Source organism: Lontra canadensis, unplaced genomic scaffold (genome assembly GCF_010015895.1).
Source record: "Lontra canadensis isolate GAN:19392208 unplaced genomic scaffold, GSC_riverotter_1.0 scaffold2, whole genome shotgun sequence".
In the NCBI taxonomy this organism is placed as follows: Eukaryota; Metazoa; Chordata; class Mammalia; order Carnivora; family Mustelidae; genus Lontra; species Lontra canadensis.
The window spans coordinates 64,510,524-64,536,299 of NW_022630996.1; the positions used below are offsets into that span (position 1 = coordinate 64,510,524).

Consider the following 25,776-nt stretch of genomic DNA (forward strand, 5'->3'; position numbering starts at 1 on the left):
CAGTAAGCAGACTCTGTGCTGAGCGTGGAGCCCAACATGGAGCTCCATTTCATGACCTGAGATCACAACCTGAGATTGGGATGTCAGTTGAAACCGAGTCGGATGCTCAACTGACCCTGCCACCCAGGTGCGCCCTATTGTCTTCTTATTTACATTTACATAAAATAGCTCAGATCTTCAACAGCTACCGACACCTTCCTTCCAACATTCAGAATATACTCTCCACTCAGTGTCATTTGGCTTTTGTCTTTCCCAGCAGAGGCTGCAACTAGGGGTGTGGAGACCCTCAGCACAAGCCCCAACTGCCCCCAGTGGGTATGTAGCCAAGCTGGTGGGTGACGTAACCATTACACACTCACAGATACATTGTTACCACTTCTCTTGCTTGGTCCAGATCATCTCCGTAACACGGTACTGAGAATGACTAAAAGATAAATCTATGCTGCAATTTCACTCAGTTGGAATATGATGATACAGACTTTCCATAGGCTTTCATCTGCTCGGCCGGCTAAGGGACATGGACTCTCGTTTCTAATAGATGTTTCTGATGCCATCATTTTCCAAAGATGTGTGAGGGCATACTAATAAAGTGGACAGAATTATACTTCAAGGGTATATAAAAGGTGATAGAATGCACAAGAAAATTAAAAAGCAGAAGTATCAGATCTATCAATATATTATAGCCTGGCAGAATACTTTATTACTGGAGTTGCCTTATTCCCACACAGCAATAAAAGCCCTTCAATTTAATACCAAGGGACTACTGCCTACTTTACTTTTTCCCCCCGTTACCCTCTATTCCCTTGCACTCCCTCACTCTTGATAGATGAAGTTGACTGCCCTGTGGCTCACCAAGAGAGAATTCAATCACTTAAGTTCTATACTTATGATATATAACCTTATTTCAGGAAAAGTCTCCTTTAAGTTGTTGCTTCTTTTGACAATTTGAATAATTATGTAATTATCACCCACAGAGTCTAAATTTTTCAAGAATAAGAACGGGTCACAAAGCTTACAATTAGAGCTGTCGCAGTAATCAGTGTGTTCAAGCTCACACAGGATTGGTTATCTGGTAAGATAATGTATGAAACACCTGCCCATGCTCACATATCCTTCAGTTCTTCTAAACTCAAAACTTCCAAACTTAATTTATGCTGCAGATGTGTGATTTCTTCACCACAGTTCAAAATAAGATTTTAAGCAGAATTGATAATTCTTTTTTTTTAGAGGTTTATTTATTTTACAGAGAGCGAGAAAGAGCAGGGTGCAGGGGTGGTTTGGGCAGAGGGAGAGGGAGAAAGAGAATCCCAAGTGCTTACCTGACTGAACCACCCAGGTGCCCCGGAATTGATAATTCTTTGTAATTATGATTATGGAGGGACAACATTTTAAGGTTGAAGATCAAACAATTGGGGTGTTCTTATTTTGAAAAAGTGTAGAGATTTGGGGCACCTGGGTGGCTCAGTCAGTTAAGCGGCTAACTCTTGACTTCGGCTCAGGTCATAATCTTCGGGTCCTCGCATTGAGCCCCCGTGTCCAGCTCTGTGCTCAGCAGGGAGTCTGCTGGAGATTCTCTGTCTCCCCTCTCTCCCTGCCCCTCCTCCCTACTTGCATGCACACTCTCTCTCTAAAATAAATAAATCTTTGGAAAAGTATACAAAATTATGAATAAAAAATTGAGTACAAAAGTGAACTCCGAATGAGAAAATAAATCACAAGAAATTGCAAATTTTTAAACCTATCAAATAGGGCAAATAATATTAAATTCAAAAAAATAATGTAACACATTTATTAACTGACACACCTCTCTAATACTTTTCTTTCTACAATTTGGCTGCATAATCTTTGATTACCTCTTCTGTAAGAATTCGAGAATATTTTCTACAAAGAGAATACAGAGATAACTTAGTCTTTCCTCTAGCATAATGATGACTTTCTTTTTTGATAGTCTAATAGAAAAGTTTTCTTTTCTTTCAGCTTCTCTTCTCCTGATTGGTACAGTCATGTAAACTTTGAGGACTGTCATCAGTTGGGGGAAACCTATCAAGAAGGAGTTCAAGTATGTCTGTGTACTATAAACACAATAATTCTAAAACATTCTACCAATTCCCATGATAAATACCAAAGGAACACAGAAGGACATGCTCAGCCCAGTGTGGAGAGTTTGGAAGCACTTGGACTCCTGAAGTCTAATGAGACTAGGAAAGCGGAACATGGTGCCTTAAGGGGTGATGTCATGGGAGTGGGAATGGGACTTTTCAGACAGAGAAAACAGGACCCTATACATGAGGAGTCTTGGGAGAGCCAAATTCTTTTATAATAAAGTGGAAGAGAGAGTTAAAAAGAGAGGAGAAGTCCATACACCAGGCTAAGAACTTGGCCTTTTATCCCCAGGCTAGGTCTCAGTTTTTTCCCTGCATCCCAGGACTCACGATGGATGGAGGTCACTAAGTGGACATACAGGTGAAAAACCCCAATTACAGGCAGACCAGGAGATAAAATAGTCTCGAGGACAGAACCAATTACAACCACTGGTCTTAAAGCCACCTCTTTCCTTCCCATTCATGGCAGCAAATGGATGAGACTAGCAGTAGTATCAGCCCTCTCTCTACTGGGGACATGGGGTCCACACACAATAATACACAGGGGTCCATAAACTGGAGACCAAATCCTGCCCAGTGTCTGTTTTTTATAACCTATAAGCTAAGACTGGGTTTGACTTTTTTAAATGGTTGAAAAAAAACAGAAGATGAATATCTGATGACTTATGAACATCATATGAAATTCAAATTTCAGTGTTCATAAATAAGATTTTATTAGAGCCCAGCTGCGCATTCATTTCCATGTTGTCTATGCTGCTTTCTTGTCCTCACAGCAGAGTTGAAGAGCTGCTAAAGAGACCATATGCCCTGAAAAGCCTGAAATATGTATGATCTGGTCCTTTATAGACAAAGTTTGCCAAACTCTGCTCTATGTTACACTTCACTTGCATAAAAGCATACTTGGATATAGAAGAAATCACCTTCATCAGTTATGGAGAAAAAAATAAAAGAAAATACATATTAAATACATACGATTATTTGTGAATAAATCACTAATTGAAATGGGCTCTCAAAAATGATCTGGCTTTTCACTCTTTTCCTCAGCACTTTTCCTATGGTAGATATGCTTTAAGACTTTCCATGCATCTTCCCCCAAAATTAGTAGATTCTTAAAACTTGAAGATGGATATTTTGATCTTTCAGGGTGTTTTTTAATCTTAAAGTATTTTTTTTAAGATTTTATTTATTTATTTGACAGATAGAGATCACAAGTAGGCAGAGAGGCAGGCAGAGAGAGAGGAGGAAGCAGGCTCCCTGCTGAGCAGAGAGCCCGACGCAGGGCTCCATCCCAGGTCCTGGGATCTTGACCTGAGCCGAAGGCAGAGGCTTTAACCCACTGAGCCACCCAGGTGCCCCAATCTTAAAGTATTTTTAACTAAGAAATAAACTGGGAGCACATGTGTAGGGTGACTTTTATAATAACAGTGTTTATACAACCACTTCTATAAGGATTTCTTCTCGAGAGAGGGTTTGGTGAGTTGATCTGAATAATGGATTGGAGGGAAGTAATTTACTTTTATGAATTTTTTTCAGAAGTTTTTTTTTGTGTGTGTTTAGGCCAAATTTTATTGTGTGGAAGTACTACCTTTTATTTTTATAAATATTACAAAAACTTACCTGATAAATGAAAATAAATATAATATAAATATAAAGTTGTGTTTGGAAATGATTACAAGTGATTTTCTTTCCAACTGCCCTCCCTCTATCCACATCTAACATCAGTGTGTCTGTGTTGGTAAAAGGAAATTAATTAGATTTTTATTAAAATTATAGCTTGAGCTTTTTTCTACCTTAAAACTAAGAATGGAGACCTGTGAGCAAGAAGCCCCCACATGCTCGCCAATTTCGTATCACACCTCTATCCATGAGCTTTCTTCAGTCCAGTCATGCGGCTCTGCTATCTGTTCCTGAAATACCCCGTCCTCCTCCCCATTTCACGATCTGCATATGAACTGCTGTTCCTCCTCCCAGAACACATTTTCCCTCACTCTGTGCGTGGGTAAGTGCTTCTTGTTAGTCTGGAGTCAGCTCAAACAGCTCCTTTCAGAAGTGTCCTTCCCAGCCACCATATATAAGGTGGGTTTCCCCTTACTGCCCGGGCTCCATGTTTCCTCTCCATCCCCTAGTTTGCTTCCTTCCTCGCATTCAGAGGATATTCACTTGTCTTTGCTTTTTGGGGGTGTGTTTCCTCTGATCCTGGAAGACCAAGATCAGGGACAAAGTTGTGTTCACATCATCTTGTTCCCAGGGCAGAAGAGAGGGTCAGCAAATAGTAATGGCTCAAAAATATTGGTGACTGAGCAAATCAAAAGCAATACAAGCCTCCCTCCCTCTCCCCATACTACCAAGTAAGAGCTGAGCAGAACAACCTGATTTCAGAGCAGAGTGTGGAGGCAGGGATGGGAGATGGATGATAACTTTACAATGGAGAGAGCTGGGAAACAAGACCCTAGCAATATGATCAAAGTTAACCTTACCAGTGGTAAGTCATGTTGCTAGCAGGTACCCTTGATGTGATGTGATTAAGAAAATCCACTTCACCTCTGTGGTCTTTCTCCCCAAAACACTAGATTAACCCAAACTGAGGGACTGACGCCTACAAAATGCCTCATTGGTACTTCTCAAAACTGCCAAGGTCATGAAAAACAAAGAAAGTCTGAGAAACTATCATAACCCAGAGGAATCTAAGAACACATGACAACTACATGTAATATGCTATCCTGGATGGGACCCTAAAATACAAAAAAGAAATTAAGAAAAACTAATGAAATCAAAATGAAGTTGTTTAGTTCACAGCAATGGAACACTGTGGGGGCCTCAGTTGAGACAAATGAACCATCTGTCCATAGCACACAGAGCAGTCTAAGAGGTTAACAACAGGGGAAGCCAAGTGAGGAGGAAACAGGAATTCTCTATTGTCTGTAGTTTTTCTGTAAGTCTAAAACTATTCTAAAATTTAAAGTTTAGTATTAAAAAAATGAGAAGGACTGCATCTCCTTGGAACTGTATATAGAATTGGTCATTTTAAGCAGAGGAGCTGTACCATTCTCAGTTTTCACTATATGAGAGAAAAAGAACCTCTGTGCATTTTGATGAACTTTCCTTGGAAGCAGCACAAGCCACCTAGAACTGTGGGCTAGATCGCAAGATGTCAGTTAAGGTTTGACCTGAAATAACTTGGGCAGCAAGCTAATCAGAGATGAATTTTGATATAAAGTATTTGAAAACTGATACGCACACTCTCTGGCAAAGGAATTCAAGATGAAAAGTTTATCTGAACTATTAAGTTTGGAGCATTAGCAGGGAGTATGCATGTAGAGAAAAAATGGCATTCCCAGGGAAGGGGCAAAGGCTTTTCTCCATCAGAGCAGGGAATGGCAAGCTCACCACCACTTCTCTGGGGAGGCTTCTTGATCTCTCAGACTGGGTTGGGTCCCCTAACTCCAGCTTCTCATGATACTTTCCACAACTGTAATGTATTTACTTATAAGTGGACCACCACCATGGTTCTCAGAACTAGAATTTGGTCTCTTATTTTGAAAGACACAGCTCAAATGAGTCAAAGTGGTTTTGGCCATATAGCAGCTCCCGCCCCCACCAGACCTGAATGAGATCGGGTTAGTCAATATTGTCACCAGTTAAGACGCACTGTACCTGATTATTAAAATCTCATTGGGTAACTTTATATCCTTCAACAAAAACAGGGATTCAATAGACCCCTCAGCTCTTATCTGCATCTGACACATGGCCTTTCAAGTGGCGAATACTCAATTTTCTCATAAAGACATTAGTGTTACAAGATGTTAATTAGCCTGATAGATGATTATCTTACATGAAGAAATATAAAACAGGACTTGAGCTTATTTTTTTTCTTCTCGGCATTAATCTTATTCTGGTCAGCAAAAAATAAAAAATTGTCCTTCTTCTTTCCTAATTCTCAGGGAAACAGTTTGGGTGCAGTCCCAGGACACAATGCAAAAGGACTTAATATGTTTTAAAATAGGGTACAATCAAAATCTCAAAAAAAAAAAACTAAACTAAACTAAACAAAAAACGAAAAAAAACCTCTCCTAGATTTGGGCTTCTAACCCCATCCATGTATTATTAGCAAAGGCTTGAGATTCCTTAGGATGGAAAGCTTTAAGCAGACAAGTGATAGTTCCATTCTCCAGTCGCAGAGCTTAACAACAGAGTCTGGGTGGGAACATGGCACAGCGTCGCCAGTGACCTGCCCAGCTCACGCTACCACAAGGAGGGGTGACCTGTCCCTTCCATGCAAACTTCCTTAAATGCACTTAGGAGGCCTCTACTCAAGTTCAAAGAATCATTCGGAGCTAGCACCATTGTCAAAACATTTGGAAAGAGGGCTGAAGACAGAGAGAGTGTCAAGCAGCTTCCAGCAGGAAGAAAGCATATGAGAACCATAACTCAGAGCAAGTTAATTCTTTTGCTTTTCTCTTCTAATATTCACCTGGCATCAGAAATCTCCTCAAAGCCTATGTGTCAGTCAGTAAAAAAGCACCTGAAGTTTTGCTTCTCACCCTTTATTGTGTATGCTAATCAGGTGGAGACCTTAGTAGAACACAGAATTCTGACTGACTAGGTCTGGGCTGAAGCCAGAGATCTTCCATTTCTTTCTTTCTTTTATTTATTATTGTTTATTTTTTCAGAGAGGGAAAGAAGGTGAGAGAGTGTGTGGAGTGGGGGAGTGCAGAGGAGAGGAGAGAGAGAATCTCAAGCAGGCTGCATACTCAGCATAGAGCCTGACTCAGGGATGGATCCCATAACCCTGAGATCATGACCTGAGCTAAAATCAAGAGTCAGATACCCAACCGAGTTGCCCAGGCACCCTGAGATCTCGCATTTCTAACAAGCCTCCCAAAAGCAATGCAGATACTGTTGGTCACAGGACCAGAAACAGGAACATGAATACAAAGGAATCTAGGTAATTCTGTTTTGAAAGGAGTTTTGTTTTGTTTTGTTTATCCGGGTTAATTTTCTGAAAGTGTATTCAGGCTCCAGCCAAAGGAACAACAAAGAAACAGCAGACTGGTGAAGTAAATTAGATTAAATGCTAAACACAATCTGAATTTTACACACTGTGATGCAATACTAACTCAGAAAGGTTCCATATTAATTAACCTAATAGGTAATTTTATTTAGCCATGGTTCACTGAAATGCACCATTACGCAATTAAAGCCAGTACGATCTGACGCGCCAAGGTGGCCGTTTATTTATCTCACTTTTCTCTGTTGGAATGTATGTATTTGTAAAATGGACCAAAGAGTTTAATTCCCTTGGAGGTTAGCTTCTGAAAGATCAAAATTAAAAAAAAATTTTTTCTTTAACTTGTGAGAAAACTTATTACACATAACAGACGTGATCTTTTCATGCTGGCATCTGCAGTATTTGAACAGTGAAAGATTAAAAAATTACACTCCACATGCCCTTGGTGACTATCGAAGGAACTGGATTGATTAAACTGTCACTCATCATTTACTGTGTGGGTTAGTGGTTCATTAGGCACAGATAGGCACGATATATCTTAGTCAAATACTTCTGTGGCGTACTTAGCTCTCAAGAAATGAAAACAAAACCCAATCAAACCTTAGACTGTGTATAAAAGCTTATCTCAGAAAATATTCAACCCAAAACAATAGACCTTTTATGTTATGTAAGGGGGACACTAAGATTTATTCTTCAAACTGTGAAACAACTTAAAAAGTTGTACTTACAAATTAAACATATCAGGACAAAAATTAAACAAAAGCAAAGAATGAAGGACAGAAAATGAATGTAGTTCAGTAAAGCCAAGGCCCAGAGTGACCTGCTGCTAACCCAGGAGGAGGGAACAGATGGGTGAGTGGAAGCTGCCTTCTCAGCGTCCACACCTGAAATAAGATTCAGGAGGAAGATCAAGAAGACCACCCACCTTACAGCAGCAATGGCATTAATGCTCCTATGTTACATACAATAATTCTTGCTCACATTTTAATATGCTTATATCTAACTATGTATTTTAGTATATATGTTTCATTATACATATATTTTAGTACCTGTATATTTGTGTGTGTGTGTGTGTGTGTGTGTGTGTGTGTGTGTGCGCGCGCGCTGAATCATATGGCAGAACTGTATTTCTGCTTTCTGGTCCAGTTACCTGAGCTAGACACTTGGGAATCCTCTGAAACCCTTGCCTTTCCTGTATTACTTTCATTCTATCATCAAGGTGCCATAACCTAACTATCCCTAAGTATTTCTCCATTTTGGTCTCCAACCACTTTCCCCCTCCCTCCGTTCCTTCTTTTCTCTCTACTGCTTCTTAAACTCCATCCTTTTACTTTACCCACAAATATCAAGGTAGGTTACTTTTGTCCATGGCATGGCCTATGTGTCCTTTAACCCAATTCTGTCAACTTTGAAAGATAGGTTTGACCTTTCAGCCCAAGTGATTACTGCTGGATGACATTTTCCTTGACCTCCCTGCCTCTCCTAAACTAACCACCAAGGGTAAGTTTATGACCTTCATCTCTGAGCTGCCGGTGTACTAACTGTATACCTGCAGTTTAGCTTATCATACCGACTTCCTCTCTGCTCTTGAAAGCCTGGATGGGTTTTTCTTCTCTTTGTAAGCTCCAGGACTGGATCTAAAGTTCGGTACAAAGTAAGTGTTCAGGGGCACCTGGGTGGCTCAGTCATTAGGTGTCTGCCTTTGGCTCGGGTCCTGGGATTGTGCCCTGCATCAGGATCCCTGCTCAGCGGGTAGCCTGCTTCTCCCTGCCCCACTCTCCCTGCTTGTGTTCCATTTCTCACTGTGTCTCTCTGTTAAATAAATAAATATTTTTTAAAAATAGGTGTTCAATAAATATCCTTAAAATGAATGAATGAATGAATGAATGAATGGATTGCATAAGCTTGTCTGAAGAGTGCACGTAAGAAACTGCAATAGAGGGGCGCCTGGGTGGCTCAGTGGGTTAAAGCCTCTGCCTTCAGCTCAGGTCATGATCCCAGAGTCCTGGGATCGAGCCCCGCATCGGGCTCTCTGCTCAGTGGGGAGCCTGCTTCCCCCCTTCTCTCTCTGCCTGCCTCTCTACCTACTTGTGATCTCTGTCAAATAAATAAATAAAAATCTTAAAAAAAAAAAAAAGAAACTGCAGTAGAGACAAGAACTTGATTTAGAACTATTATGATTAGCATATTAAATGCAAAAAAAAATCAGTTCAGCAAAATATCTAAACCAAATTTCACCAAAATATCTAGACCCTAACTTCATTTGTAAGCTAATCTGAAGGAATTCCAGCAGTCTCTATGGAAACCTCTGGTTCGGCAGTACAACTTCCTTGAATGCTAAAATCTAGAGCTGGAGGAAATTTAAAGAGTGTCTAAGACAATGTTTTGATTTTTACATGTAAGGAAATTGCACTACATGTTTAAATGTCTTAGTTTCAGTCCCAGAACCTAAAAAGGTGATTCCAAATCCTGGGCCAGTTATCTCTCCGTGATACCATACTGCCCCTCCCTAGTTAGATGTCTGGTGAGATGAAAAAAAGAAGAAACAGAGATGGCAAATTCGTTCTCATTACTGATGACACAAATGCTAACGAGGGTAAAAATAAAACAAAATCAAATCTTCAAAATTAACGTGCAGGCAGAGAAAACAATAAAACTATCCTCAAAAACTAAAGTCTATCATTGTTTGCTCAGTGCAAATAAGATTGTTGTGGACGTTTAAAAATGTTTGAAAATTCAAAACCAACTCCCACAGATAATGAAGACCCCAGAGATAAAATCTTAAAACAACAGCTACGGGTTATATAGATAAGTGGGACTATTCGGACCAGGAACACCTTAGAAACTAGTCACAATTAACACAAAAACATAAATAGGTAAGGCCCTTACTGAGGGCTACGGTAAGGAAAAAAAATGGAAGACTCAAAATATTGTATTGGATAGCAAAAAAAATAGTGTTTCTTGTACTACGGAACAATACAGAAAGAAAGAAGTCCCATCTGATTAGTCATTTAAAATGCTACCAGTGAAAGCACTTCTCCAAGGAACAGCTGTAGACCACGCAGGACAAGAGAAAACAAATTAATAAGCTTTGCACATCTTTAATTTCTGTTTCTATGACAGCTGATGCAGAACAAGGAAGTTATAAGACTTCTCCATGCAAATGTATTAATCCTCCTGTAATAATGTGAAATGAGGAATCAGGAAAAAAACTGTTCATTAGTAATTCTCTTAAAGATCAAAGCAAATGACATTCTCAAATCTTTTTAGACAAGCCATATTTGCACATCACGAAGAGAAATCGCTGCTAAAACCTCCATATAAATTACTCTATTATTCTGTGGGAAGAATTCTGAACTTCGTTCTGAAGGGTTTTCGGTTACTATGTTTAGTTCCAGTCATCATGTGGCGGAGCTGGACTCTGATGGACTATGGTTAAGAATGTTGGCGTGGGTACTCCTAAGATATATGACTGCACAGGTGCTATGTGACAGTAAAATATTTGACAACCAACTGATATTTTAGATAATATATGGAATACCTGAGGGCAAAGAGCCTTCCATTGGAAATCCACATTGTCTATTTTTTTTGTGAAGTCTGTGGGTTTTGTGGAATATTCTTGAAGATGTGCCCTGGAATGTGGCTAGGCAGACTAGACTATTGGTAGCACCAGTGGGTGCTGCCTGAGGTCAAGAACCAGGTCTTTTTCATGCTTGAACCCCTGGATATTCTGTACCGTTTTGTTGAATGAATAAACAAATGAACAAAGATACTCCTACTGTGCAAGGGAGATCTTTGCGGGAAGGAGGCTGCCTTAGGATTCCAGAGGGTTTGTTTTGTTTTGTTTTGTGTCCCCTGTGCCACCACCAACAAGCTAATATGGTCAACATAACAAGGACCTTCAGATTTGGGGGGGGGTGGGGGAAGGGGTTAAATTAGGCATAAAATAACAATATAACAAAAATATGAATTAATTTCACTGGGTTGCTAAAGCTCTGAAATCGTTTCTAAATTAAACATGTTAGGATTAAATGACAAATAGATAAAAATGTATATAGTTCATGTAATAAATTGTTAAAATTGTGGAGTTTACAGTAGGATCTGAATATATTCTGTTTTCAGAGGCAAACATGGTACAAGCTAGCAATTGAGGAAGAACCACTGAATTATCAATGAGAAAGAATATAAAGGCCTTGCCAAGCTCTACAGAAAAAGAAATTATGTAAACATTTCATTCTTAGAATCTACTGTCTCTATGGAAATATAGAGAAATATAAATTGCCATAATAAATGATGACCAGCTCACACGTGTATAGGAAAAGAGGGAGCTGCTGAGACTTGGTTCCTGGTCACACCATGCTTCAGCTGTGGGCCCATCTGAGGGTACATACATCCAATTCTCCAGCCCGTGACCTCAGGCATCTCATGCTGGGGTAAGGAATTGAACACCACCGCCCTGCCCCCTGCCTGTGTCTCCAGGACCTGATGCATGGCTTGCCAAACCTCCAGTCCAAACCTCTCCTTTCCACTCCTGCCTTGCTTAGAGCCAGAAGGAATGAAGCTGGGGCATCCAGAGACTAGAGGAAGAGGAAAGCAGATGGGAGAGGCAGCGAGAGGGGTTCTGCATAGGCTGAGTGGCTCTCAGGGATGGAGGGCTGCTCAGATATCCCCTAGGGGAAACCTAAACAGAAGAGGAGGCAGCTGAGGGAGAAGACCCTGAGGTCTGGATGCCCCCTCTTTGGCCTTATTAGAGCAACAGAAATGGAGAACAGAGGACAAGGCTGCCAGCTGTCTGGCCTTAGCCATTCACGCCCTGACACCAAGCCCACCTCCTTGCCCTGCTTCCCAGCACTGGGCCATGGTTGCTGGGCCTGGCCTGGGTATTTTTTGGTATTTGTAAACATCTCAATGGAACAGTAAAGCATTTGTTGTTTGAAAAAAAAAATACTAAGTGCCTGTTGTAACTATGGTTAAGTTTTATTTATTGTTTTGTTATGTTTTTTATTTTTTTATTTTTTAAAGATTTTATTTATTTATTTGACAGACAAAGATCACAAGTAGGCAGAGAGGCAGGCAGAGAGAAAGAGGAGGAAGCAGGCTCCCCGGTGAGCAGAGAGCCTGATTCGGGGCTTGATCCCAGGAACCTGAGATCATGACCTGAGCCAAGGGCAGAGGTTTTAACCCACTGAGCCACCCAGGCGCCCCTTGTTATGTTTTTTAAAGATTTTTTTTTATTTATGCATTAGAGAGAGAGAGACAGAGAGAGAGAGAGAGAGAGAGAGGTCCTGTGAGACCATGAGCAAGGGGGAGTGTCAGAGGGAGAGGGAGAAGCAAACCCCCTCACCCCCCACTGAGCAGGGAGCCCAATATGGGGTCTCATCCCAAGACCCTGGGATCACAACCTGAGCTGAAGACAGATGCTTAACAGACTGAGCCAACCAGGTGCTCCTGGTTTTATTTATTTTTTAATGGAATTTAGCAGGCTGATTTTTGTTATTTTAGTTAAGTTTGACTTTAATTCTTTTTCTACTTTTGTATCATTTTTTTTAATTCCCTAGTGACACCTTTTACCAATAAGAATCGAAGGACACTACATTTGAAGAACAAAACTGAAAAAAAAAAAATCTGAATTCCTGTCACATAATACAGTGTCTAAAATCAAAAAAGCCAATAGTAAATTTAAGTTACATTAATTCACACAGCAGATTACTAGTAAATGAAAATGTGGTTCTTAATTAAAGTATACTCCAGATAATGCAGTGTCCTGAGGAATTAATTTGCAAGTGTCACAACACTATACAAGTCCCTACTTCCATGGTTCAATGAACAGTATGAAGCAGACGTCCAAATCTCTTTACTAACCACATTCACACAATGATGTTTATACAAGCTCCTAGTTGCTCCACAGTTACATTTCCATTCAATCATTCTTTTCCTGAACACATCAATTAACAGTCCACCCTTTCACCTTTGCTGTATTAGAAACTTTATACTGACTGGAACATTTGTTGGAAGAGTTTTACTAACGCTTTTGCTTGTTTTAATAGCAAGCTTATGCTGGATCCACACAGGCCACGGAGCCAAAGGACTGCTTTCTGCAGCCAATTCTTTAAATTCAATGTACAATTTTTATCTTTTTAACAACTATCACTTCACATTCTATTCCCTTTGATCACTACCTCCTCAAAAAGCATATAGCTTTCTCTTTAAGTTTGTTTTCATGACTAAAGTTGTCATTATGTCACAGTTTAAAATGCCAAACAGTTTAGTGGTAAGGATGACAAATATCCACTGTCACACTAAGTCCTGGCGGTCAAGACAATCCCTCCTGTACTGTGCTGTGTGATCGGCTCCCACCAATTAGCACCTACAACTCACGTCTGTGTCCAAACAAAATCACAAATTTCTACAGGGCAAGGGTCTTAGCAGTTAATTGTCCCTAGTTAAACCACAAATGTTACATTCTCAAGAGTAGGACATGGGCAAACTGTGCACAGACCCCCCCCCTCCTTCCCTAAAGTGACATAAATGTCATTAAGAAATAAAATTTTAAGCAAGGATAAAATAAATAGATGAGGAAACACCAGTGGATGAGAAAGAATTTTTTTCAGATGTGGATGAAGGTGTGGCAAATCTAGACTGACCACAGACAGTCACAACTTCAAGTTATAATCAGATTATTTACTTAGGACAACTCAGTAAAAGCTCAGGACTAGGAGATACAGTTTCTAGAAAGCATGAAGATGACTCTGCAACCAGAAATAGAGCAGAAACCTCGAAGTCTGTACAAAGCAAATGACCCACAGGTGTTCTCTGACCATCTTCCATCCCAAACCACCAACAGGGCACCAAGTGTTTATTCTCTGGAGAACTTAAATCCAAAAGGCCTCAAACTGAGAATTAAAGAGATGGGGGGGGGGGGCGCACAGAGCTGAGAAAAAGGAAATTCAGTGGAAAATATGTTTACTGGCCTGTGTGACCATCAGCTCCCCTCTCCTGTCCTGCCTTGAGGATGTTGGATGCCAGGAATCAGCATCTGAGGAAGAACAAAGACTAGGCCTTCAGACAGACTCTATGTGTGCATCTCCCAATGAAAAGTCTGGTTTTTTGACTGAACAATATATATAATAAACTGACCGGTTAACTAGTGCTCCCTAGGTATACATACAGATTTATAGTGCCTCGTTTATAAAAGTAAGTGGACAACCAAGGATTCCTCCCAACTCCATATTTAAGGAAAGCTTCCAACAAAAACCAGAGAAAAGGGAAATGGGCACTTATATATGGCAATTAAAAATTTTTAAGAAAAGATGGAAAGTCTGAAAGATGAGAAGTTGTAAAATAAGAGAAAAAATGTTTTTTAAAATTGTGGATTAAGTTAGGATCTTCAATATCAAACTATTACAGATTTTCCCAAAAGTGAAAATAGGGAAGATGGAAGGAAGTAAATCATTTTAAAAATTCAGGAACTTTTCTAAGAACTATGTCTTCATATTGAAGAGAATCTACCCAGCACCAATGTAAAAAAAAAGAAAAAAGAAAAAAGCAACTAAAGGACATTATCATGAAATTTAAGAATATCAGGAATAGAAGAGTCTAATATTTTCCAGAGAAAAAGTACGAGGGGGCATACAAATGACTGTGAATAAGAATAGAATCAGATTTCTCAGTAACAATAGCAGAAGCTCTAAAGAAATTAAGCAATGCATTCAAAATTCTGAGGGAGAAGAAAAACCTAATTATATACTTAGCCAAAGTTTATCAATCATGTGTGAGAGTGGAATAAAGACATTTTGAGAAAACTAAGAATTTGAAAATTGTATCCCTAATACATTCTTTTTGTATTAAAAAGAAAGAAGACATGGAGTCCAGGAAATGGGGAATCTGGAACAAGTAAAGGTCCAGAAGGAAAATGAATCTAAATCAGAACAGACTTCAATAAGTTGATTACTTACAGAGGTGTAAGGGAACCAATAAGACATACTAAAACACTAGGAGTCTAGCAACAGCAGAACCCATTACCTGCCTTAGAACTAACAGCCATTATTAAATTGGCCTAGAATTAAAAAGGCCAAGTGTTAGTGGAATCTATTGACAGCTAGAGCCATGGAAGAAGGGTTTACTCACAGAAGTTATAGTTAGTCATTTCCAGAAATGTGGGCTAAAGAAAAGAATTAGGGAAGAATATTCAATCTCCTTCTCTTCCCTGACCATTGCCTGAACCCAGTTGGAAACCAGTAGCCAAGGTAGCTTGGAGGATGTACTTCCATAGGGGTTAGCCATCCAGGACACATGGCAGGGCACCAATGGGCAGAGCACAGATTTGGAGAGGAAAAAAAAACCATCTTAGGACCTACAACAATAGTAGAGGGGCAAATGGAAGTCACAACATGACAGATATTCAGCTCTGTTAAAGCAAGGAATCAGAGAGCTGAGAGAAAAGTTTCAAGGAAAAAGTTGGGGGAGGGAGATGTCAAGAAAATTAGATGGGATTGATAGATTTGCTGATATGTTTGAGCATTTGGAAAGTATTTTTTCGTATGTAATTGACAAATATTTTATACCTATAAATAATGAACAATAGGAGCAAAGACAAACTAATAAAAACCAGAGACAATCATAAAGTCCAGGAAAAGCAAAAAGGTTACAGAAGAAGGATACATAATCATGACTACTACTTAACTTACTATGAATAATGTTTACATATGAATGTGTCAAAATGTGATACAGACTCTTTCCTGCGAGCATGAGGTGAAGGTGGAGTGGGGGAAGGGTAATGGGAGAAAATTAAATCCTCATCTACTGTAACACCTACTTAGCAGATAATGTCTAAAATAATAAATCAATAAATAGCAATATGAACAATTTCTTAAGACATATGGAGGGAGATACTAAGAGAGTTGAAAGTATTTGCTTCTGGGAAATAAGAGGGTTAAGTATGAGTGAGGCGGGAGATTACTATTTTTGCTATTATTACTGTTGTAATAATAATGTGGCTATGAGTTATTGATTATACCTGAAATAGTTCTCTGATTTGGAAACTGAAGATAAGGACAGTTAAGGGATTTGGTCAACCAGTATCACCCTCTAGGTAAGGAGTGGCAGAGACAGAGACAGAACCTAATTTATGCTTCCAACGTGTTTTCCACTACAACTTTGCCTCTCCTTTACACAGCAAACCACTGCTAGTTAAGTGATTAAAGAACTCATTTCTGATTCCTACATGACCAAATATATAAATTAAAACAAAAAAGGTGCTAGTGTACATTCAATGTTCTCTAAATCTGGAGAACTTAATTTATGTATTTCTAAATTAAACACTTACATACACATACAAAAGTAAGATGAGAACATCCTTGGCCAAAATTCCTAATTCTCTAGATATAAACAGTATGTTAATCTCCCTAAAACCAAATGTAGCATCTTCCATTTCTTTGATGCATCCTGTAGCACACTGGGATGCAATACTTCAATAGAAACACAATATATTTGGGTTAACTGATTAATATATTAAGAGCTGATAAGAAAACTATTCTCAGCATTTGTGGAGTTTTAAATTTTCTAAGGGTCTCACATTCAACCATCTTTTAGCTATTCTCACAAACCAATGAGGCAGCTGAATACACCAAGGGCTTTCCTAATATTGTGAAACTTAGTCGTGGTGATTGGCTCCTCAAAAATCATCTAAAAATCCATTTTTGGATAGCCATTAACTTTGTCAACTTTGATAAAAATAGGGAAATTTTAATTTATTTTTAAAATAGCAGTGAAGACTACACATACTACCTCATTTTATATATTATTGTTCAGTTAAATTATCACTTTTAAGTGACCACACATATCCACTAAAAACACACATACACTGTTTCTCTCATAAACATACACTGATGAACAAAGAGGGGATGTAAAAACCATAACCATGCTAAGCTTTTGACAGAAATGAGAACTGGTCCCTTTGCACACCAAAGCCATTGCTAAATTCAACACTTTGGCAGCCACTCTATAATACCATAATAATCTAACATTTAAGACTTGTACTTTTGGAGATAATTCATCATTAAGTAATGTAATAGAAGTTTTCTGCTGGGAATCGTGAGTTTGCAGCCAGCAGTCCTTAGGTCTGAATTAAGCACTCAAACGCATTAAGGATCTTCTGACGACTAGTATTTAACAAATTATTGCTCTAGTGCTTTATGAGAAAGATGGCCACATGCCACACTTAAGTCTCTATTTTTCAGCTGTTGCCCTAGCAGAATAACTATTAACTTTCAAAAGTATCCTGGTATGGATGCTATACTATACGGTCTTCCTAATTTAAAGGACTCTAGTAGTAGAAATGGGCTCAGAAACTACGGTTGCCTCATGAGTTCAGCTTTCAACCACCTAGATGCCTGTCTGACTATACCCTGTTCTTTTGTTATGTTCTATTGCATCGTCAGTGGCTACATCAGTAAGTCATTGGGTCATGTATTATGTGAGCATGAATTATTTGAATTCTCAAGAGCTCTTAAAGAGCTGTTACCTTGGACAGTGACTGATTTGAATCCTCTTTGGTCTTATGAACCAATTAGTAAGAAAATGTGTAAATAATGTTGACAGATAGATGACTTTATGTAGCTCCTGCACTCAAATTCTCATTCTTATTACCATTCTTTTTAAATGTATACAGTTTTTTAAGATTTACTTATTTATTAGAGAGAGAGAAGGAGAAAGAGAGAGTAGTGGGGAGGGGCAGAGGGAGAGGGAGAGAGTCTTCAGTAGACTCCATACTGAGTATGGAGCCTGACGCAGGGCTCGATCTCAGGACCCTGAGATCATGATCTGAGCCAGGCACCCAACTGACTGTGCTACCCAGGTGCCCCATTACCATTCTTTCTAAAGTGGATTCATTCATTTTAGTAGGAGTGGTAATGAGTAATGGTGAGTTGGGAAAATACATGCCAGCATCAATACTGGTCTCGTGAAAATGGATTCAATCCAGTGATTCACATTTTAAGTTTATTTCAAAGAAATTTCTCCTTGAATAAAGTTACATGTAAAACCACATGACACAGAACACTGACATGAGTGGAGAAAGGCAGTCCATAAACCAGCTGAGTGAGAGTGAAAGCCACCTACTTTATTCGAAGCACATAAAGGATCCAAAATGACTCAGAGCATAACCTAAATTATAAAAATGGAATTTTACCATATTTGTGTTTCAGAATCACTTTATTGGTAAAACAAAAACCAATTTCTTAGAAATCATCTTAAGAGATTATGTAAAGAAAGGGCTTTGCAGTGAGTTAGCCCTAAGTTTGCATGTTATCTCTAGTTACTAACTAAATGAACTTTACTATCTTACTTAGTCTCTCTGTGTTTTGTTTTGTTCCACTGTATCATGGTGCACTAGGATAGTAATTAACATGTAAAAGACAAAAATGCAGAATAGAAACTTAGAGTACAGTTTGTGTCCAATAAGATATCTATTATTGTTACTATTATGATTACTATTTTTTAGACACAATTACTATTATTTCTGTCACTCAGTTACTCAAGACAGGACCTCATATAGAACAAATTTATCTTCGGGGTGGGCACTCTAGTAGAACTTCTTTATGATTCTCTCTCTTAAAACACTTGCAAACAAACCTGAGTCTTAGGAAGTCCTTATTTTATTTCATAAATTTCCTTGGTTCAGGAGTAGTCATTAAGGATGATGGCAGAACTCCATACATTGCCAATATGTATGGTGATTAGTCTTATTTAATAAAAATCAATGCTAAATGGCCTTATAATACTCAATAAATAGGCAATTTCTTCTCTGATCTATGCAAAATCAATTTAGAGACAGACATTTTTCTATATATCAAGACTGGTATGGAAATTTATTTCTAATCACCCAGCTGCTACAATGTTAAATAAATTAATTTTAATCTTAAATCAGAGATGTAATAGAGAAAAGGATGATTTAATAGGCAATCTCATTACATTTGACAGGCTTATTTATAAATGATTTGCCCCACATTTTGACAAGCATAGTTAATATGTTAATTAGCTTTTAAAGAGATGATGAAAGGAAGAGACGGGTGTGCTCTCATTCTTCACACATTGTGTTGGGGAACACTGTCACTGATGCCACAAGGAAGAGCCACAGATATCGTGGCCCCAGAAGCACTGTGATGTTGATGAGATACTATTATTTATTAGCTACATTAGTCACCATATGTTAAAAATTAATCCCTTAAAATAATCCCAAGTGACCTTCCGCTTTAGAAAACAAATGCCACTCTAAACATGTTTATGAGCTTCTGTAAAGAAACCTAAAGCTTATTTATAGCAACAACATCAACATCTACGGCTACAGCATAACTCCCCAACAGGGGAGGAACTACACAGATAAGCTGCTTTTCACGCTGGCACTTCTTATAATGTGGTTCTCAGTCCTTCACAAGCCTTTTGGTTTAGAAGCTTAAAGATGATTTCCTATGCCTTGACTTTGAAAGAGTTATAAAATCCAAGAATTAAGAGAAGTTATACACGAGATAATGTCCAATTTGATTTCTCTGCTTAAACCTCCTTCATGGAGGGAGACAAAAGTATCAAAACCTAGGCTTCCTGCTGAGTTCTCGAACTGCACATTTGTTCCCACAATGCCACGGTGCTGGAGACCTCGAGCAGTAAATTATTGCACTGCGAGCTCTGATTTTCCATCACTTGCTCCCAATGTTAATGCATATGTGTCTTCATTAATATTTTTATTGCCTCTGGCTATTTAAACAGAAAACTGGGAAATGTAACACTGTGTAGGGATCGTTAGGTTTTAGTTACTACCCTACTGCCCCAGGATGGTAAATGAACTGTAAAAATAGCCTGAACCCACTTCCACCTGCCTCCCCGCTATTGTCTGTGCATTCATTTTTGCACTTCTTTTTGGTGCAGCTGAGCCATGACTCAATTACAGTCCCATGTCTCGTTCTGTGAATACCCAGCATCGATGTCATTGATTATGCAAAAATCAGTGCCCTGTGAACTTCTCTCTAACTGGAAAAATATATACATTTTCTAGGACTTAAAGAATAATAACAAAATGGCTTTTAGAAAATGGCTTGGAATGAAATTACAGTCAGAATGACAGCCATAGCATAGACATAACTCAGATTTTAGGGCTTGAAAATGGAAAGCCAATAAGCATGGGAACTGCTCAAACACAACACATTTACTATTTGGTTTTGGCAATGAATAACCTTGGCATGCAGACAAAAGGGCATTCAGGGTCTTCTATTTTCTCAGTTTTCCTCCCTTCCACTTAAATAATAGTCTTCTTCTTATGCTTCATTATGTCTCCGTTTAAAGCAAATTGGCAGAAAGAACCCAAGCCTTCTTCAAGAGGATGAACACACACACACACACACACACACACACACACACACACATGTGCGTGTGCAGACACATGTGAAAGAAAAAAGGGTGGGTGGGTAGAAATCGAATACCATGTATCAGAAATAGACATATCAGCAAGTCATAATCCATGTGGTTCTTTCTACTTTAAAGAGCACTTTTAAAGGTTTGGAAAAAATTAGCCATTAGTGTATAAAACAGCTTCTTCTGATTATGAGTGTAGAGACTTAACTGGACTGCCAAGCACTAAGACGAAACTGGCTCCAAGCCACAAATACTTCCAAACTATGTTCTATTAGCAGAGTCCTTAACTGACCTCATTGAAAGGCAACCTAGAATTTTCATACTCAAAAAATTAAAACATTCCATAACTCAAGAATATTAACTAATGATTATTTGTATAGCCGACTCTCAGCTGTAAGACAGGAACAACAAAGGGAATGAGAAAGACAGTAACTGATATCCTGATAACTGACACTTATTTCCAACCTTTTCCTCCATTATGACTAATGATCAAAATACTTCTTTTGCCCAAGCCTCAGCCTAGTCTTGGGGAAAAAAATTTTGTATAAACAACCATCCTAAAAGAAAAAAAAAAAAAAGTGTGATGAAAAAATGAACTGGCTCAGCTTCTTAATGATAGATGGTCATCTTTATTCTCAGTGTTTTGGAATATGCATTAACTTGGTATTAAATTTATTATGAGGCATTACAAAATTTATGACCATAGATTTTAGGCTGTTTAGTGACCCAGATTCTTTTATAGCTCTATTGAAAGCTACAGATCTATACCCCATAAAAATAAATATATCCATGTGTACATAAAATGTTGCATATATTTTCAGTGGCTTCACAGATTCTGAAATCCTACTGGGCTGTGGGGGAGGGGAGGGTTATGGGGGTGGGGTGGGGAGGGGAGGGGTTGCTGGAGCCTAAATTAAGAAAATCTACACTGTGCCCTACATCACAAGGAACTTGATTGTATTCTTACTGTAAAATGTTTGGATCAAAAACATCAGGAAAGATGCCAGGCCTCATTACAGCCTAATTTACTAAAAGCCAAGATTAGTGAGGGAAAAACAGTGAAGTAAGCACACGGCAGGAAGATAAACAACGCACGCTGAAGTTTTATAGAGGTCATAAACATTGTAAGAACATGTAACTGAATTTCATACACGGGGGCATAACCATTCATGGAAGATGATTCCTATGATAAAACAGCACAAGTGCAATGTGAATTGTTTTACTTTGAACACAACCTTGAGTCTAGAAAGGGGATTTTTCTATTAATAGAGGACATTCTCAAGTCTTTAGAAGACTTTCCTGAGTACTAAAAGTAAGATTATTCTCTTATTTGATTATCTGATTTAGATCACATTATATTAGAAACTCATTATACTTTATTCTTTAAGATTTTTAAAAATTATTTATTTGAGAGAGAGAGAGAGAGAAAGAGAGAGAGAGAGACAGCACAAGTGGCGGGGAGGGGCAGAGGGAGAGAAAGAAGCAGACTCCCCACTGAGCAGCAAGCCCGACACAAGGCTTGATCCCAGGATCCTGGGATCATGATCTAAGCCAAAGGCAGACTTTTAACCCACTGAGCCACCCAGGCACTCTGGGAACTCATTATCCCTTATAAATAATAATTATGCATTAAATCTTGTCAGTCTTTGGGCCTCCTAAACAGGTTTTTAAGTTTTGCTAAACCACCATGTGAAACTGAGACTCTGTTGAAATTTAACTTACGTGATATTTTAAAAAAGTAGTTGTTTTGTTTCATTTGGGATGATTTGTACCAAGTTCTCAAGAGTGTACTACACCACATCTAGTGACTAACAGTTACACCAAATTTTTAGACTACTTAATCTGAGCTTTGTTGTTGACTGGAAACATGCTTCCTACTATTTCCAATCCACGCTGCTGTTTGGAGATACATGCTTCCTTGTTACAAAACACAGCTACGAATTAAGACCCTCAGGGAGAAAAATCGCTGTACTGACAGAAAAATATCTCTGCCCCTGTCCATCAAGAACGATTACCAGACACCATGTGCAAGGGAGCCTCTGATTAGGGAATATTCCCAATCATGTTTTTTTAAAAAATCCCGCAATCCTGCCACACACAGGCAAACAATCCTAAACCATTAATCTTCATTCAAACTGTTAGAATGTTTGTCTAGGCATGACCCAGACCGTGCATTATGGATAAATTAGCTAGAGTAAATCTTCCATTTCTCACCACATGTCAAGGCAGGTGGAATATTCTGTCGAGCCCAGGAGGACATCTGGAGGTCTGTACCACAAGGTAACTACTTCGTTGGAGTATGTGTGGCTAGGGACAGATTTTGCTCTTGCAAGACCTGTAGATTAAAGGAAACACAAAGAAGTTTAATAGGCATTAATAGGACAAGGAAATTTTAATTTGAAGGCTCACAGTTTTAAAAGGTCAAACATGACACTGTAATACAGAATCCCAAATGCAATGTTGAGATTACTAGAAAGGCTGGGGAAAGTATATTGCCGCCTACCTGTTTCAAATAATGTTAATAACCAATAATCACTTATATTTCCTAATCAAGCATCATAAATCTGATAAAATTCCAGAAAAGTTTCAAACAAACAATTCATAAACTATTAGATGTTACTCAGAAGCTTAGAAATCTCCTGGACTTTCCGAAGGAAGTTTTATGGAATCCTAGTTCTTTGGGTTTTAAGTAAGTATTTTGAGAAAAGATTCCAGTGTCAAATAATTTTGGGAAAAGATGGTTTAAAAAGTTAAAACAGGTCTTCATACTGTGAGGCTTCTTAGTGCCCTTCATTTTTCTAATATGCATTATGAATCTGAAAGGAGAGAATATGATGTTTTTATCAAAGGGCTGTCCCAAAAGTACTTTTTCTTTCAGTGGTCTGTCAAATACTTACTGGAAAATGTTCAGGAAACTCTATTTGAAAACCACCTAAATAAATAACTATAAAGGAAGAGTTAAATTTGGAACATAGAAATGATGAGATGCCATAGGGTAAATTAAATGTTTTCTAAGAACTTTAAAAATGAGAAAATGGTCACAGTAATATGTTAAGTGAAGAATTATGTTCCGTTTGACCTCATAACAGTAAGTACTTTAGCATAGAAAAAAGACTGGCAGGAACTATTTGAATGTCTTCAGTGGTTAGCTCTGGAAAATGGGATTATCCAGTTTTGGGTTTTTCTTTTGTTGCTGTTGTTTTGGGGAGGGGTGCAGAAGAAGAGGGAGAGAGAGAGTCTTAAGAAGGCTCCATGCCCAGCATGAGCATGATGCAGGGCTTGAACTCATGACCCTGAGATCATGATCTGAGCCAAAATAAAAACTTGGATGGATTTTTTTTTCTTTACTAAATTCAACTTTTCAAGTTTCCCCCCCCCCAAGTTTTCTACAATGAATATGTAACTCCTTTTAAAAGTCACAAAATCGGGGCGCCTGGGTGGCTCAGTGGGTTAAAGCCTCTGCCTTCGGCTCAGGTCATGATCCCAGGGTCCTGGGATCGAGCCCCACATCGGGCTCTCTGCTCAGCAGGGAGCCTGCTTCCCTTCCTCTCTCTCTGGCTGCCTCTCTACCTACCTGTGATCTCTGTCTGTCAAATAAATAAATAAAATCTTTAAAAAAAAAAAAAAAAATAAAAAAAAAAAAAAATAAAAGTCACAAAATCTGTAGATGTCCTTTTTCAAAAGAAAAAAAAAATCCATGTGATAGCTTTCTATATGGGCATGTTCATTAATAACAAGTGAAAACCGTTATTTATGAGGTTTTTATTGTGAGGCTCAAAGCACATATAACATTTTTATAATAAATGTACCATAACACATTCATTTTAATGCTGATTATTTATATTTTTATGTACTATTTAGGAACATGATTTTTCTGCTGTTTATTAAACACTGGATACTCCCTTTACTGTATTATATGAAAATGCTAAAGTTAATAGGACAGCTGACAAGACAAATAATCTCTAATTAATTAAACTATGGTTATAGTAACTCAATTTTTTCTACAACTCAGTTTTTATAATCATACAATGGTATATTGGGGTGCCTGGGTAGCTCAGTCCTTAGGCATCTGCCTTCAGCTCAGGTCATGATCTCAGGGTCCTGGGATCTAGCCCCACAATGGCTCCCTGCTTGGCGGGAGGCCTGCTTCTCCCTCTCCCACTTCTTCTGCTTGTGTTCCCTCTCTCGCTGTGTCTCTCTTTGTCAAAGGTAAATAAAATCTAAAAAAATATATAATGATATATTATAAATTGGTTAATGTTGGTAAGTATTCAATATTAAAACATACAGACTATACACAAACATACATACATATATATGTGGTACCCAACTTTTCTGCACATGAATGGAACAACTATTTTTTTTTAATATTTTATTTATTTATTTGACAGAGACAGCAAGAGAGGGAATACAAGCAAGGGGAGTGGGAGAGGGAGAAGCAGGCTCCCCGCTGAGCAGGGAGCCCAATGCAGGGCTTGATCCAAGGACCCCGGGATTATGACCTGAGCCAAAGGCAGATGCTTAATAAGTGAGCCACCCAGGTGCTCCAGAACAACTACTTTTAATAACAGATTTCCATAGTAACCTCCACTTTTCTCTACAAAGTTTTAACCTACCTAAATTCAGGTAAAACTGCACAAGAGATAGGACAATTAGATGGTAAAGTGTTTCCAGAATTTAATAATCCCATCAAAAGATTTAGTTCCTCACATGAGCACGTTTCTTTTTTTTTTTTTTTTTTTTTTTTTTTTTTAAATTTTTTTTTTTTAATTTATTTGACAGACAGATCACAAGTAGGCAGAGAGGCAGGCAGAGAGAGAGAGGAGGAAGCAGGCTCCCTGCAGTGCAGAGAGCCCGATGCGGGACTCGATCCCAGCACCCTGAGATCATGACCTGAGCCGAAGGCAGAGGCTTAACCCACTGAGCCACCCAGGGGCCCCAGAGCACGTTTCTATACAGAGACCATAGAGCTAAGAACAAGTCCTTGAAATAGGTTCTGACTTGTTCCATATGCCCTCATCAAGTGAAATGGGATGCCAAAAACATTGAGGCTGGATCCCTCGGTTCCTCTAAGACCCTCTTGACAGAAAACTAGGCTAGAAGAAGGAGAGAATGAAAAAACTGAGATCTTCTTTGACAGTTCAGAAGACCAGGCTAATTAAAGAAACCTGTGGTATTTCCAGGTTGGTTTTTTTGTTTTTGTTTTTGTTTTTTGGTATTTCCAGTTTTAAAGAGAGAACAAGACCTCAAAATAACCTAGAA

At 38.6% G+C, this 25,776-nt stretch overlaps 1 protein-coding gene across 6 annotated transcripts in view; it reads right to left on the bottom strand.

The window, feature by feature from the left end:
• Nucleotides 1-25,776, bottom strand: part of CDK14 (cyclin dependent kinase 14) — a 582,313-nt gene that overhangs the window by 220,594 nt on the left and 335,943 nt on the right. For all 6 annotated transcript variants that reach the window (XM_032875564.1, XM_032875554.1, XM_032875517.1 and 3 more), the window contains one exon: nt 22,729-22,849. In XM_032875564.1, the coding sequence (XP_032731455.1) occupies nt 22,729-22,849 (121 nt within the window). The remainder of the gene's footprint in view (nt 1-22,728; nt 22,850-25,776) is intronic.